This window comes from Arvicanthis niloticus, chromosome 21 (genome assembly GCF_011762505.2).
Source record: "Arvicanthis niloticus isolate mArvNil1 chromosome 21, mArvNil1.pat.X, whole genome shotgun sequence".
In the NCBI taxonomy this organism is placed as follows: Eukaryota; Metazoa; Chordata; class Mammalia; order Rodentia; family Muridae; genus Arvicanthis; species Arvicanthis niloticus.
Window position 1 is genome coordinate 19,958,430 of NC_047678.1, and position 12,486 is coordinate 19,970,915.

At 43.3% G+C, this 12,486-nt stretch overlaps 1 protein-coding gene across 1 annotated transcript; it reads left to right on the forward strand.

Moving 5' to 3' along the window:
• Positions 1-341: 341 nt before the first annotated feature.
• Positions 342-9,273, forward strand: A4gnt (alpha-1,4-N-acetylglucosaminyltransferase). The gene is made up of 3 exons (XM_034525009.2): positions 342-466; positions 1,353-1,840; positions 7,086-9,273. Exons 2-3 carry the CDS (start codon positions 1,430-1,432, stop codon positions 7,698-7,700), a joined length of 1,026 nt encoding a protein of 341 aa, XP_034380900.1. The 5' UTR covers positions 342-466; positions 1,353-1,429; the 3' UTR covers positions 7,701-9,273.
• The last annotated feature ends 3,213 nt before the right edge of the window (positions 9,274-12,486 follow it).

The following is a 12,486-nucleotide window of genomic DNA, read 5'->3' on the forward strand; positions in this document are numbered from 1 at the left end:
ATGATTGCAAAAGAGAAATCTTGGTCAAATTACAGATTTTCCCAGGAAGAACCTTTCACATCTCTGCCTATGAGTTTGATTTAAACTAAACTGAGCAGGTAAAGGATGTACTGGCACCAGCACCATGCCCTCAAACAGTTTCCCTCAACTAAGAGGATTCTCTTGGAGCCCCCATGATAGAGCCCCAAACAGGCTAGCCAAGTGGGTGCTTTATCTAAAAAAATCTTGTGAACTCCTAATGCCTCCATATATCAACTTTAGGGTGTGTGTGGGGAGGAGCTTAGGGAAGGGAGGGGCTTTCTAGGGAGTTCTTATGTTTAGTCTTAATCTTCTGCCAATAATTTGCTTTCCTCTGTGTGGTTGAATTGGAAGATTGGGCAGTGAGTTATAAGAATGCATACAGGAGAAACGTGTCCTTACTTCTAAGACCTCAAACCCTGGGAAGCTGCAAGTCCCTGGCTGAAAAGTAAGTTCTGGGGCTCCTGGATTTGAATTTTCTGAGTTATGTTAAAGTCAAAAAAAAAAAAAAAAAAAAAGAGGAGCCTTTTAGGAATTGAGATTCCTGCTGTCTCGGAGTCCGCTTGTGTTCAAGTTACCTTCTGCAGGAAAGAAACCACTGCAGCCCTATCTGGAGACTGGAACTTGGTGGCAGATGGCTCAGGTTGGAACCACAGCTTCCCTGCTTGCAAACTGTGTTCACAACGTAACCCTCTAACCTTCAGTTTAGACCCTTGGTTAATTTTCTTCTGAATTCTGTCGAGTTTGGAACATATACTATATTCAACTTTCTCCATCTGTGGTCATGGTTGAGAACCTGGTGGTACTTTGGCTTCCTCTAATATTTATAGCCATGATTTTTTTTCTTCTTCTTTCATTGACTTGGTTAGAATTGTTAGAGTAATATTGACTAGCTAAAGTGACAACTGGCTTTTATCCCAGCCTAGCTTTATAGGATCTGATCGCTCTATATTGCTACCTATGATATCTTCATATTATTGTCTATTTCTATCTGTATACTACCTATATATTATCATCTATGTGTTGTTCTGGCAGGTAACATTTGTCAGATTAAGAAAGCCTCTTGAAAAAAATTTTTTTAAAAGATGAATGTGTTTCAAAATTTCCCACATTCTTGACATCCACTGTGGCGACTGCTTTCTTTTTCTTCTGTTAAGACAACCATGCACTGCTAGCGTGTATATCAGCCATTAACTGTCTTCCTTTATAAATCTAAATCTAAGATGAATTTGTTTTTAATATCGTCAGGTTTGACTTGATCATCTTTCTCTTGGGGTTTTTCTTTTCTTTTCCATCTAAATCAGTAAGTGATACCCCTCCTCATTTTCTTGCAGGTTGTCTCCATCAGGATCGCAGGGCAAATTCTAATGAACTCTGTTGCTTGAAGGAGAGGCTGGAAGGGCTGGAGGACATGCTGAAGGAACTTCATCTCTCCCTGTCCCTGGTCCTGGTGTTTGCCTGTGGTCTGCTCTACCAGCTCACCTTCAGGTCTCAGTGCTTCTATGCTTGCCTGCCCCCTTTCACATCTCCACAGGGGCTGGAAGGCCTCCTGAGGAATGGACGAAGCATCGTGTTTATAGAGACCTCTGAGAGACTGGAGCCACCTCCACTGGTCTCCTGTGCTGTGGAGTCTGCTGCTAAAATCTATCCTGAGCAACCCATCATCTTCTTCATGAAGGGGCTCGGCAACGCCACACAACTGACTTCAAATACCAGCTACCCAGCCTTCTCCCTCCTCTCGGCCATTAACAATGTTTTCCTTGTGCCTCTGGACATGAAAAAACTGTTTGAAGACACACCCTTGTTTTCGTGGTACACCAAAGTAAGTATTCAAAGCACTGAGAAAGTCTGTGTTGGGAGGGAGAAACAGAACCTGTAGAAAATGGGTCCAATACACTCATTGTAGACAAGCAAACTGAGGGCAAGGACTCAGACAGAGTCGACTCTAGCACTCAGACTACTGGGTTCCAACTTGCCCTCTGTTCAGCCTGTGGCGGTCTGGTTCAGGTAAATGAGTGGCATCTCAGTCTCGATGGCGATTGGACTGGTCCCTTTGCATCCACGTTTGTTTCTTTGAGGCTCTTTGGTATGTGGGAGGCTTTTCTTAACTGAAGGGATTTTTAATTTTTTCTAGGTATATGGATGCCTTATTTTTCATTATAACTTAAAACACACCTATGTTAAACCTTTTCAACACCAGAGGCGGAAATGAAGCGATATTTAGAATGAAAGTGATATAGGTCTAAAAGTCAGGAAGGATTGGTGTCATGGTGCTCCACGGGATTGGGATGGAGAAGCCCCCAGAACTCCTAGGACTCTATCTGATGACCCTCCTCTTAGCAATATGCAGTTAACAAGGAAATAATATTTCAGTGTGATGTTGGTCTCACAGAGGATGCACAGTTGGGTGGTGCTTAAGGGAATAAGAGAGCAGTTCTCTTCTAGACAGGGCTTAACTGAGCTTTTCACTGGAGTATAAAGAAAGTATAAGACAAAGAAAAAGAAAGTATAAGACAACCTGGAATGAGAGACTCCCCTCCATTCAACTATCCAACCGATTGCAGCAAAACAAACAAACAAACAAACAACAACAAAAAAAAAAAACTGAGGAAGCCTTCGTGGGGGACATGGCAGTAAACCCTACTTGAGAGTCAGAAATACGGAGATCATGGATTTAAAGTCATCTTTCGCTTCATAGCAAGTTGTAGGCTAGCCTGGGCTACTTGAAATTTAACAAAAAATCAAAGAGCAACAAAAAACAATTATAGAAACCAAAGACAAATCAAGCCCCCACCTTCCTTCTGCAACAAACAAACAAACAAACAAACACACCTAAAGAGACTGCTTACAATAGACACTTGAATATGATTGAAATAGAAGCGACTTTTAAAAATGTTGATCTTGGGCTGGAGAGATAGCTCAGCGGTTAAAAGCACTGACTGCTCTTCCAGAGGTCCTGAGTTCAATTCCCAGCAACCACATGGTGGCTCACAACCACCTATAATGGGATCTGGTGTCCTCTTCTGGTGTGTCTAAAGAAAGCTACAGTGTACTCACATACATAAAATAAATAAAACCTTAAAAAAATGTTGATCTTATAAAGAAAATTATTCTTAAAAACAGAAATGATTTAAAAGTTGGTGTCATAACATCTTCTTGCCATATGAAGTTCTATCTAAATTCTAATTCACCCTGGACCAAGCATCTGCAAATATTTAAGCTCTGTAAGCCAAGTAGCAAAAGAGAGGTTATTGTATCTGTCGTTGTGTTAACTTACAAGGGCTCCTCTAACAGTTGATCTTAGGCTTGTATTTACCCTCTCAGCTCTGGAAGCCACAGTCACAGCAGGGGCCGTGTGGCAGGACTGTTCCTTGTTTCATATAAACCTCTGGTAGCCAAGCTGTTCTTGGCCTGGAGCCCATCGGTCCGCTAGCTGCCTCCTTCTTCAAACACCCTTTGCCTTTGTGTATGTAGAGTCTCCACCCACCTCACTCTTTAAATGACATCTGTGATATTTTCAAGGACCCATCAAGGTAACTCAGGAACATCACCCCATCTCAATGTCCTTAACTTAATCACACCTGCAAAGATCCTTACCCCAGATTTACAGGTTCCAGGAATCGGGGGCCTGATGTCTTTGGGTGGTCATTATTCAGCCTTCTAGAGCATAGTCATAATTGGAGAAAAAAAAAAAAAAACCCTCCCCTCCCCTGCCTGGTCTTGCTCCAATAACTGGGCTCTGGTGGGTTGGTATGTGACTGGCAGGCTTGAGGCTAGTTGCTGTCTTTTGGAAGCATTTGTCAGACTAAGCTGTAAGCCTGTTGGGATCCTTCTAGTAGATTAGGCTGGCAGGGGTTGGGGTGGAGGGCAGCTTCTGAGGAGCAGTTTCTGTTTAGGGTTCCGGTAACTTTTAGAAGCTAAGGTCCCATCTGTTATAAGAGCCTGGAAATGTCAAACTGGGACTGGCCAGGAGGAAGTGGAGCAACTCAAGTGTATTACATGTTCATCTGCTGCTAGTCTTGCTTGGGCAGTTGTCTGCAGCCAGCGTTTCTGGAAAGTTGGTGTGACTGTCCCAGGAACATCAGGGTATGTAACAGGCCAGGAAGGCAGGTGCCAGGAATAGAGGAGACAGATAGCTTGGTCCCTGTGGCTCTAAGCTGCTGGAGGATGCCCCAGAACTGCCCAGCTTACCCCTTAACTGAGCTAGACTGTTTTCATCTAAACTCTATTTTGCTCCTTGGGAAAAGTAATCTCAAAGCTTGTTATTTTGGGAGATGCTGCACACTACATTTTCTCACAGATGAATTACTTAAAGATATTGAACTAGCTGGTGGAGGCACATGCATTTAGTCCCAGCACTTGGGAGGCAGATACAGGAGGAGTTTGAGGCAAGTCTGGTCTACAGCTAGAGTTTCAGGACAGCCAGCTACATAGTAAGACCCTATTTAAAAAAAAAATTAGTAAAACCTCATTATGGGGGCTGGAGAGATAGCCCAGCAGTTAAGAACACTGACTGCTCTTCCAGAGGTCCTGAGTTCAATTTCTGGCGACCACATGGTGGCTCACAACCATCTGCAATGGGATCCGATGCCCTCTTCTGGTGTGTCTGAAGACAGCTGTAGTGTACTCATACACACAAAATAAATAAATTGAAAACAAACAAACAAACCTCATATAGTTCTGAACCAAGGAAACCTTAGCTCTATTTGGAACCCTCTTTCAGTGTGATACAGAAATAGTATCTTGGAACTAAAATCCTTTGGAGCAAACCTTGGGTTGTGCTAAGATGGATCTAGATTTTATGTCATGTTGGATTTTAGGAGCAGAGCGAGCCCGGAGGTGCAGATAGATCCCTTAAGCGCCTACTCCATCTGAGTCTGTAGGACTCTGTGCTGGAGTGTGTAACCATAGCATTCATACCATGATACTCTTGAGGGAACTGGGTCATGACATGTTCTGTCCCAGACGGACCAGGAGATAGACAGGGGCACGAGAAAGAGAGGATCCATTGTGCCATCATTTCCTAAGGGCTGCTGGGTTTGCTGCGTGAACCCTGCAGGCAGTTGGAACTCTTGAGGATGTCCAGAACCAGCATGGTCATTGTTCTCAGCTCTTCCTCCACTCATACTCTCTATCTCAGGTGGACGGCAGTCGAAAGCTCACATCCAAGGCAGGGTTCCTCCTCAGCCTCTCTGAGGCTTCTGGTGTTCTATGTCTCTTTGTTCAGCCACAACCCTTACGATCCCAAATTATACTGATTTTTTACCAAAATGTAGTCTCTTGTGAATGAGTGAATATCTGAAGATGTTCACCGCCCACCCCATCCCCATGCCTGGGGACAAACGACGAGAGCATTGGGTCCCTTGGTTTCTCATTCAAAACTTAGAATGAGCATTCGTCCCATCTGTGAGGATTTGTGTAGATTACAAAGTGCTCTCAGAACGATCACTGATGTATGCTGGCTATTGCTGTTTCTGAGGTTTCAGGAATTGTAAATGACCAGATGGTTTTCTGCAACTGTGAGGTTTTTCTACAAAGATTTTTGTTACTTTGCTTCTGTTCTTCATAGTAGAATCTTTTCTTTCTTTCATTCATTCATTAACTAATTAATTAATTCACCTTACATCCTGATTATAGTTCCCCTCCCTCCTCTCCTCCTAGTCCAACCCTCACAACCCTCTCCCTCTATTTCCCCCTCCCCTTGTCCTCAGAGAGGTGGAGGCCCCCCATGGGTGCCAGCCTGCCCTGGCACATCAAGTTGCAGCAGGACTAGGTACATCCTCTCCCACTGAGGCCAGACAAGACAGCCCAGCTAAGGGAAAGGGACCCAAAGGCAGGCAACAGAGTCAGAGACAGCCTTCACTCCAATTGGTAGGGGACCCACATGAAGACCAGTTACACACCTACTACATATGTGTAGGGGGTCTAGGTTTAGCCCCTGCATGCTCCTTGGTTGGTGGTGCAGTCTCTGTGAGCTCCCATGAGCCCAGGTTAGTTGACTCTGTAGGTCTCCTTGTGGTTTCCTTGACCCTTCTAGCTCCCTCAACACTCCCTTCCCCCCACCCTCCCTCCAAAACTCTTCAACAAGACTCCCAGAGCATCTCCTAATATTTGACTGTGGGTCTCTGCATCTCTTTCCGTCTGCTGCTGGATGAAGCTTCTCAGATGACAGTTGTGCCAGGCTCCAAACTGCAAGCATAGCAGGGTATCGTTAATAGTGTCAGGATTGGCCACCCTGCTTCTGCCTGTAGCCGATGTGCTTCTGACTTAGGGCCCTTGCACTCGCTCACTGCTCCACTTAGAACTTTCTTCCAGATGTGTCTGAAGGGCACACATCTACATGCAAGTTTCTGCTAAAACCTAATGTCACATTGTGTGCCCTCTCGCCCCCCAATCATCCCCTCAATCATCCCCTCACCTGGTCTTTTTGTTCCTTTTATAGTCCCTATCAACAACAATGCAGTATGTGTTATTTATTGTCAATCTCCTCCCAGTGGGGATGCTTGCCTGTTTGTTTGCTGCTGTGTTTTTTTAGCAGTACTCAGTGCACAGGAAGTAGGTGCTCAGTGAACTTTATTGAAGGACCTTCCAAGCAAACAAAGGCACACATACATGTTTCCTCAGATTTTCTTCCCTGATTTCTCAACTAGTGTTGACTTTTTTTTCTAAGTATCAAACTAAAAAAAAAAAAAAAAAAAAAAAAAAAAACCAAAAAAACCAACCCATCCTTCACAGTTTTGTATTTGTGGTTATTGTAACCCACGTGGAAGAATGACACACTCATTGCTCATGGTGAAATTCCAGATGAATTTCACATCTATTTTTCCACTGCTTTGATGAAAGAAAACCATTTTTTTTTTTGAAATCTTTAATGGCTGCTAAAAAAAAAAAAAATCGTTGTTGATTGCTATAAACTCTTCAAGGAAAATTTTTGGGGGTGGTGGTAAAGGTAAATTGAAAATTTTACAGTTTGGCTTGCAGTCAAGTAGGTTTGGTGGAATCAACTTGCTGCATTCCTTCCTAGCCAACCTTTGTGCTCCGGGGTTCATTTGTACCTGTTCCCATAGATCAACAGCAGAACAGAGAAACACTGGCTCCATGTCAGCTCCGATGCATCCCGCCTGGCCATCATCTGGAAGTACGGTGGCATCTACATGGACACCGACGTCATCTCCATCAGGCCCATCCCCGAGGAGAACTTCTTGGCAGCCCAGGGCTCCCGACACTCCAGTAATGGGGTATTTGGGTTCCTTCCCCACCACCCCTTTCTGTGGGCCTGCATGGAGAACTTCGTTGAGCACTATAACTCAGGCATTTGGGGCAACCAAGGTCCCCAATTGATGACAAGGATGTTAAGGGTGTGGTGTAGACTTAAAGACTTCCAAGGGTTGGGTGACCTGAAGTGTTTGAATATTTCCTTCCTTCATCCCCAGAGATTTTACCCCATTCCTTATCCTTCGTGGAGGCGCTACTACCAAGTGTGGGACACAAAGCCTACCTTCAATAACTCCTATGCACTGCATTTGTGGAACTATATGAATAAAGAGGGCAAGACTGTGGTTAGAGGAAGCAACACTCTGGTGGAAAATCTCTATCAAAAGTACTGTCCTAAGACTTACAGGGTTCTGATCCAAGGTGCAGAAGGGACAGTGACTAGGGAGCCAGGCAAAGGTACCAGATAGAGCAATGTTGCTGCCGTGGGAAACTAGATGCTTCCTGGGCTGTCCGACTCTCTCTTGGTCTATGTTGTCTCTAGGGATATGCGCTGATCCACATCTTCAGGTTTAACTTTGTCTGATTACAACAGCAAGCTTCCAAAGAAAAGTGGCTGTAAACGTGGAAGTTGATTTATCTATCATGAAACAGCAAGTCTGAGGGCAGATAATTTAAGACAGGTAAATTAATGGTGGCCATTGGAAGCCCATGCTAGAATCTTTCTGTTTGTTTTCCTGCTGTCTGTAGTCCATGCTCATGTGGCTGCTGGACCTACAGCCCATCATCCTGGCTATTCCAGACAGTAGGATGGCAGAAGAAGGAAAGAAATTGCAATTCATGCGACTTTATGCAAGCACTGAATAAATGCAAATACCATGTATTCTTCTATCTCCCTGGCTAGATTGTAGCTGCAAGAGAGGCTGGTAGGTAGCAAATAAGGCCCGTTTACTGTTCTAGTTTATTAAATATTGTTAAGATTATTATTTTATTTTATTTTTTGGTTTTTCGAGACAGGGTTTCTCTGTATAGCCCTGGAACTCACTCTGTAGACCAGGCTGGCCTCGAACTCAGAAATCTGCTTGCCTCTGCCTCCTAAGTGCTGGGATTAAAGGCATGCACCACCACTGCCCTGCTAAGATTAATTTTAACACCTGTCAGAATGAAGGGACCTGGTTGCTGTTGTTGTTTTGATTATTGAGACAAGGTCTCACTATGCAGATCAGGATAGCATCCAATTCACAGAGATCCTCCTGCCTCTGCCTCCCTCATGCTGGGATTAAAGGCATGTGGCATCATACCTGGCCCTTGATTTAGACATTTGTATTAATCCATTTTCGGTCACTATAACAAAATACCAAAAATGAGAAATTTATTAAGAAAAGAGATTTACTTATCTCACAGAACTGGAGGATGACATCTTGATTCAGATGACTCTGTTTGGCCTCTAGTGAAGCCATCATGGAGAATGGCATCACAGTGACAGGAAACATGCAGAGTATGATCACATGGTGAGTCGGAAAGCCAGAAGAGCTCAGGAGCCAGTCCCTCTCCCCATCCTTAGAGGGGGTTGGTGTCAGAGGGAAGGTCTTGCTGTGTCCCAGGTAGGCCTCAAACTCAATCCTTTTTCCTAAGCCTCAGAGGGCTGGGATTACAGATATGTGCGTGCCACCATGACCCAACTAGGCTTCCTCTTTTTATAGGAACTAACTGGAATTCCATCAAACGCACATTAAGTCCTTATGATAGAATCTTCTCACAACCCAATTACATTTCACTTCTTTAAATATCCTACTACTTCTCAACACTGTCACATGGAGACTGGGCTGGAAATACACAAAACCATGTATAAACGACAGCAATGTTCATTAACTCATTAACTCAGCAGGTACTAATTGATTTTCCTGGGTACCAAGCACTAATTTAGGGCCCAAAGACACAGGTGGACTAAGCAGTCTTGGTCCCAGCACATGTATCCTAGTTACCGGTCACTTGTCCCAGGACACTGTCCTCTCCCCAACAGCCTGCCTTCCCCGCACTGCCCCTCCCCCCCAGAGCCTGCCTCCCCCCCCCCCCACTGCCCCTTTCCACTGCACACATTTATCTTAGGATCCCAGTTGTTGATTAAGCGCAATTCTAGGCTCAAGCTATTTAAAGCTGCTTCGTCCATAGATTCAAATGAAACGAATTTCCTCCATGCATCATGTTGTACACCATAAACACATGCGATTTTTCCTTTTAAACTAAAATAAAAATAAACTCACTTCTGATTTTCAGGAGGCAAGAAAAAAAAATTTTTTTTTTCTGTGAGCAGTTATCAGCCAAGATTTTCTAGAACTTTCCCCCTTGGCTGTTTGCTTTATGGAAAAATTTACATTTTTTTTTTCCAAACACAAAATTGAGATGATGTCTTATGAAACTATATCCATCTGTTGCCTTTCATTCTTAAAGTTCCCTTTTCAAGAATCATGGCTCTGATAGTCCGATTAAAACAACTGATGATCAAGGCAAGGGTACACAGAGAAACCCTGTCTCGAAAAACAAACACGCCCCCCCCCCCCCGCCCTCAACAAAACAAAAAACCCTGGTGAGATGGCTCACTGGGCAAAGGCTTGCTGCCAAACCTGACCGCTGAGTATGACCCTTGGACCCATATGGTGGAAGGAGAGAACCAACTCCTGTAAGTTGACCTCTGACATCCACTTGTGTGCTGTGGTATATAATTACATGTGTGTGTGTGTGCATGCAGACACACACACACAGACACACACACTCCACACACTAAAGAAATGTAAAAGAAATCAAACAACCCCAAACACTCTCAAGTCCTGTGTCCTGGCTCAGGTTTATTGACTCCATTACATGCTGGACTGATATCTGACTCCTCAGTCAGGCTGCATGTCCCTCTCTCCACATTGATGTCCCTGAGACACTGAACTGTGGTGTTGGGCTCTTCACAGATAAGAGTTTCTCGGTTAGCCTTGTTGGGAAGAAGCAGGGTCGTACCTGTTAGCTCTTGCTGTATCTGAGGAACGTCCTCCAATGGATGTCCCTGAACACAGAAGTTTGAGGGACTCAAGGGAAAACACTTTAAACTTCTCAAAAATCTACACTGTTTCCAGGGAGATCAAATAGGTCGACAGCAATGTCATACATATTTCTTTATGCTGGGTTGTGCTTGTGTGCAGTTTTGAGGCAATAATGATAATTTATGTTTATAGAGAGTCCTTTGTTTTGCCATAAAATGGATTCTTGATTAATAAGTTTAGAATAAATGAAGAACTCATGTAAGAAGTACCATTTGTAAGTAGAAAGGAGTGAATTAAAAGGCCATAGTGGTGGTTCTGAGGAAAACTGAGCAATGCACATGTCCTTGTTCGTTTTGGAAAGGTTGATTGTTACCTGTGTTTAACCAGGTATATATTTTCTTATTCTTACTATGTGATAGCATGCAATAACAGGTTTTTTTTTAAATGTTGGGGTATTTTTCTACTTTTATTAATTTGTAACCACTCCACATGTTAAGCACAATAATACTTTAATTTTGTGTTGCATTTTTTAGTCTGTTAGTTTTTTATTTTACTATTTATTAAAAATTAAAAATTATTCTTTAGTAATTTCACTCATAAATACAATGCATTTAGATTATATCTACCCTCTGCTGTTGCCCTGCAATTCTCCTCCTCCCCTCCTCTTATTCCTCCTCCCCCCTCCCCCTCCCTCTCCCCTTCTTCTCCTTCTTCTCCTTCTTCTCCTTCTTCTCCTTCTTCTCCTTCTTCTCCTTCTTCTCCTTCTTCTCCTTCTTCTCCTTCTCCTTCTCCTTCTCCTTCTCCTTCTCCTTCTCCTTCTCCTTCTCCTTCTCCTTCTCCTTCTCCTTCTTCTTCTTCTTCTTCTTGTTTTTCTATCTACTGAATCCAATTACTGCTGTCTGTATGTCTGTATGTCTTTGGGCAGCATCCACTGAAACATGAACAACCTGTCACAGGCCATACAGCTGCAGAAAATGGACTCTCCCTATCCCAGAATCCACCAACTGACAATAGGTCCTCATGAATCCCTTCCTTCTCTTGCTGGAGTGCTGCCTGGGGTTGATCTTGGACCAGCAACTTCAGTTCCTGTAAACTCATGAATGCTTTGGCCCTGTCATATCTAGAAGACATTACTTCATAGTGATCTTCCCTGATCTCTGGCTCTTAAAATCTTTTAGTGTTCACAAGGCAGAGGTGCCTGACAGTGATGGAGACAGAATCAGGACAGACCCATCTCAGTGACTTCATGCCAACAACTTCTGTCTTTTAGGAGGAAATTCATCTTTTCAAGCTTGAGAATGGCTTTGAATTGCAAATACAGCATTTAATTCATTAAATGTACCTGATCTAGAATTCTAAGAGTGTAAATAATATTTCAATATATCTATGACTTTAACACAACCTGAAACAGGCCAGAATGTTTAATGACAGGACATAGGCTGGCCCAATGCTATCAATACTGTTCTGCCTTATGGTCTATATTCATAATTGTAATGAATTATAAACACTAAAAGTTAATAAAAAAAAAAAAAAAAAAACAAAAAAAAAACAACTTAAGCTCCCAAATCAAGACTCTCTGTGCCGGCATGATCAAAGAGACCACACCAAACCTGCTACTTACTCAGAAATTACACTTAAGACCCTGTCTATAAGCCAATCTTTGAGCATAGCCTGGCCAGGGTTCTCTGGAAGAGCTTAACAGTGCTCTTGGTTACCCACCAGAACTTGATGGTAAGACCTAATTGTTGAAACACCACAATCTGATCCTAGAGCATAGGCAAAATCAAGTAGTACTGGTCTGAAGTCTCCTGCCTGCTGGCTATCTTCATGGTGCCAGAAGGTGCTTTCCAGACTGCTGGGAAAGAAAAGCCATCAACAGTCTTACCCAGCTATGCCTACTGTAATCCTATGAGTTACAATAATGATCAGTCTGGCAAGATACACCCATTGGTGCAATAATGGCATGAATATATCATGTTGGAAGTAGTCGACAACTTTTCAGTTGAATTTAGGCTGCCTTGGGTACACTCCAGAGGAGGGTACTCATGCCTGGCACTGCAAACTTGGAGAAGTAACACCTGACTACGATTTCTTCCTGGTCCTTTAGGCTTCTTTGAACTCTGCATTTCTATTGTTCTTTCAGAAGACATTCTTTTCCCTGAGAAAAGAGGTCTCTTCTGGAAGAGAAAGATTTTCTTCAAAGTTGATGTTTTCAGGCAAAGAGCTA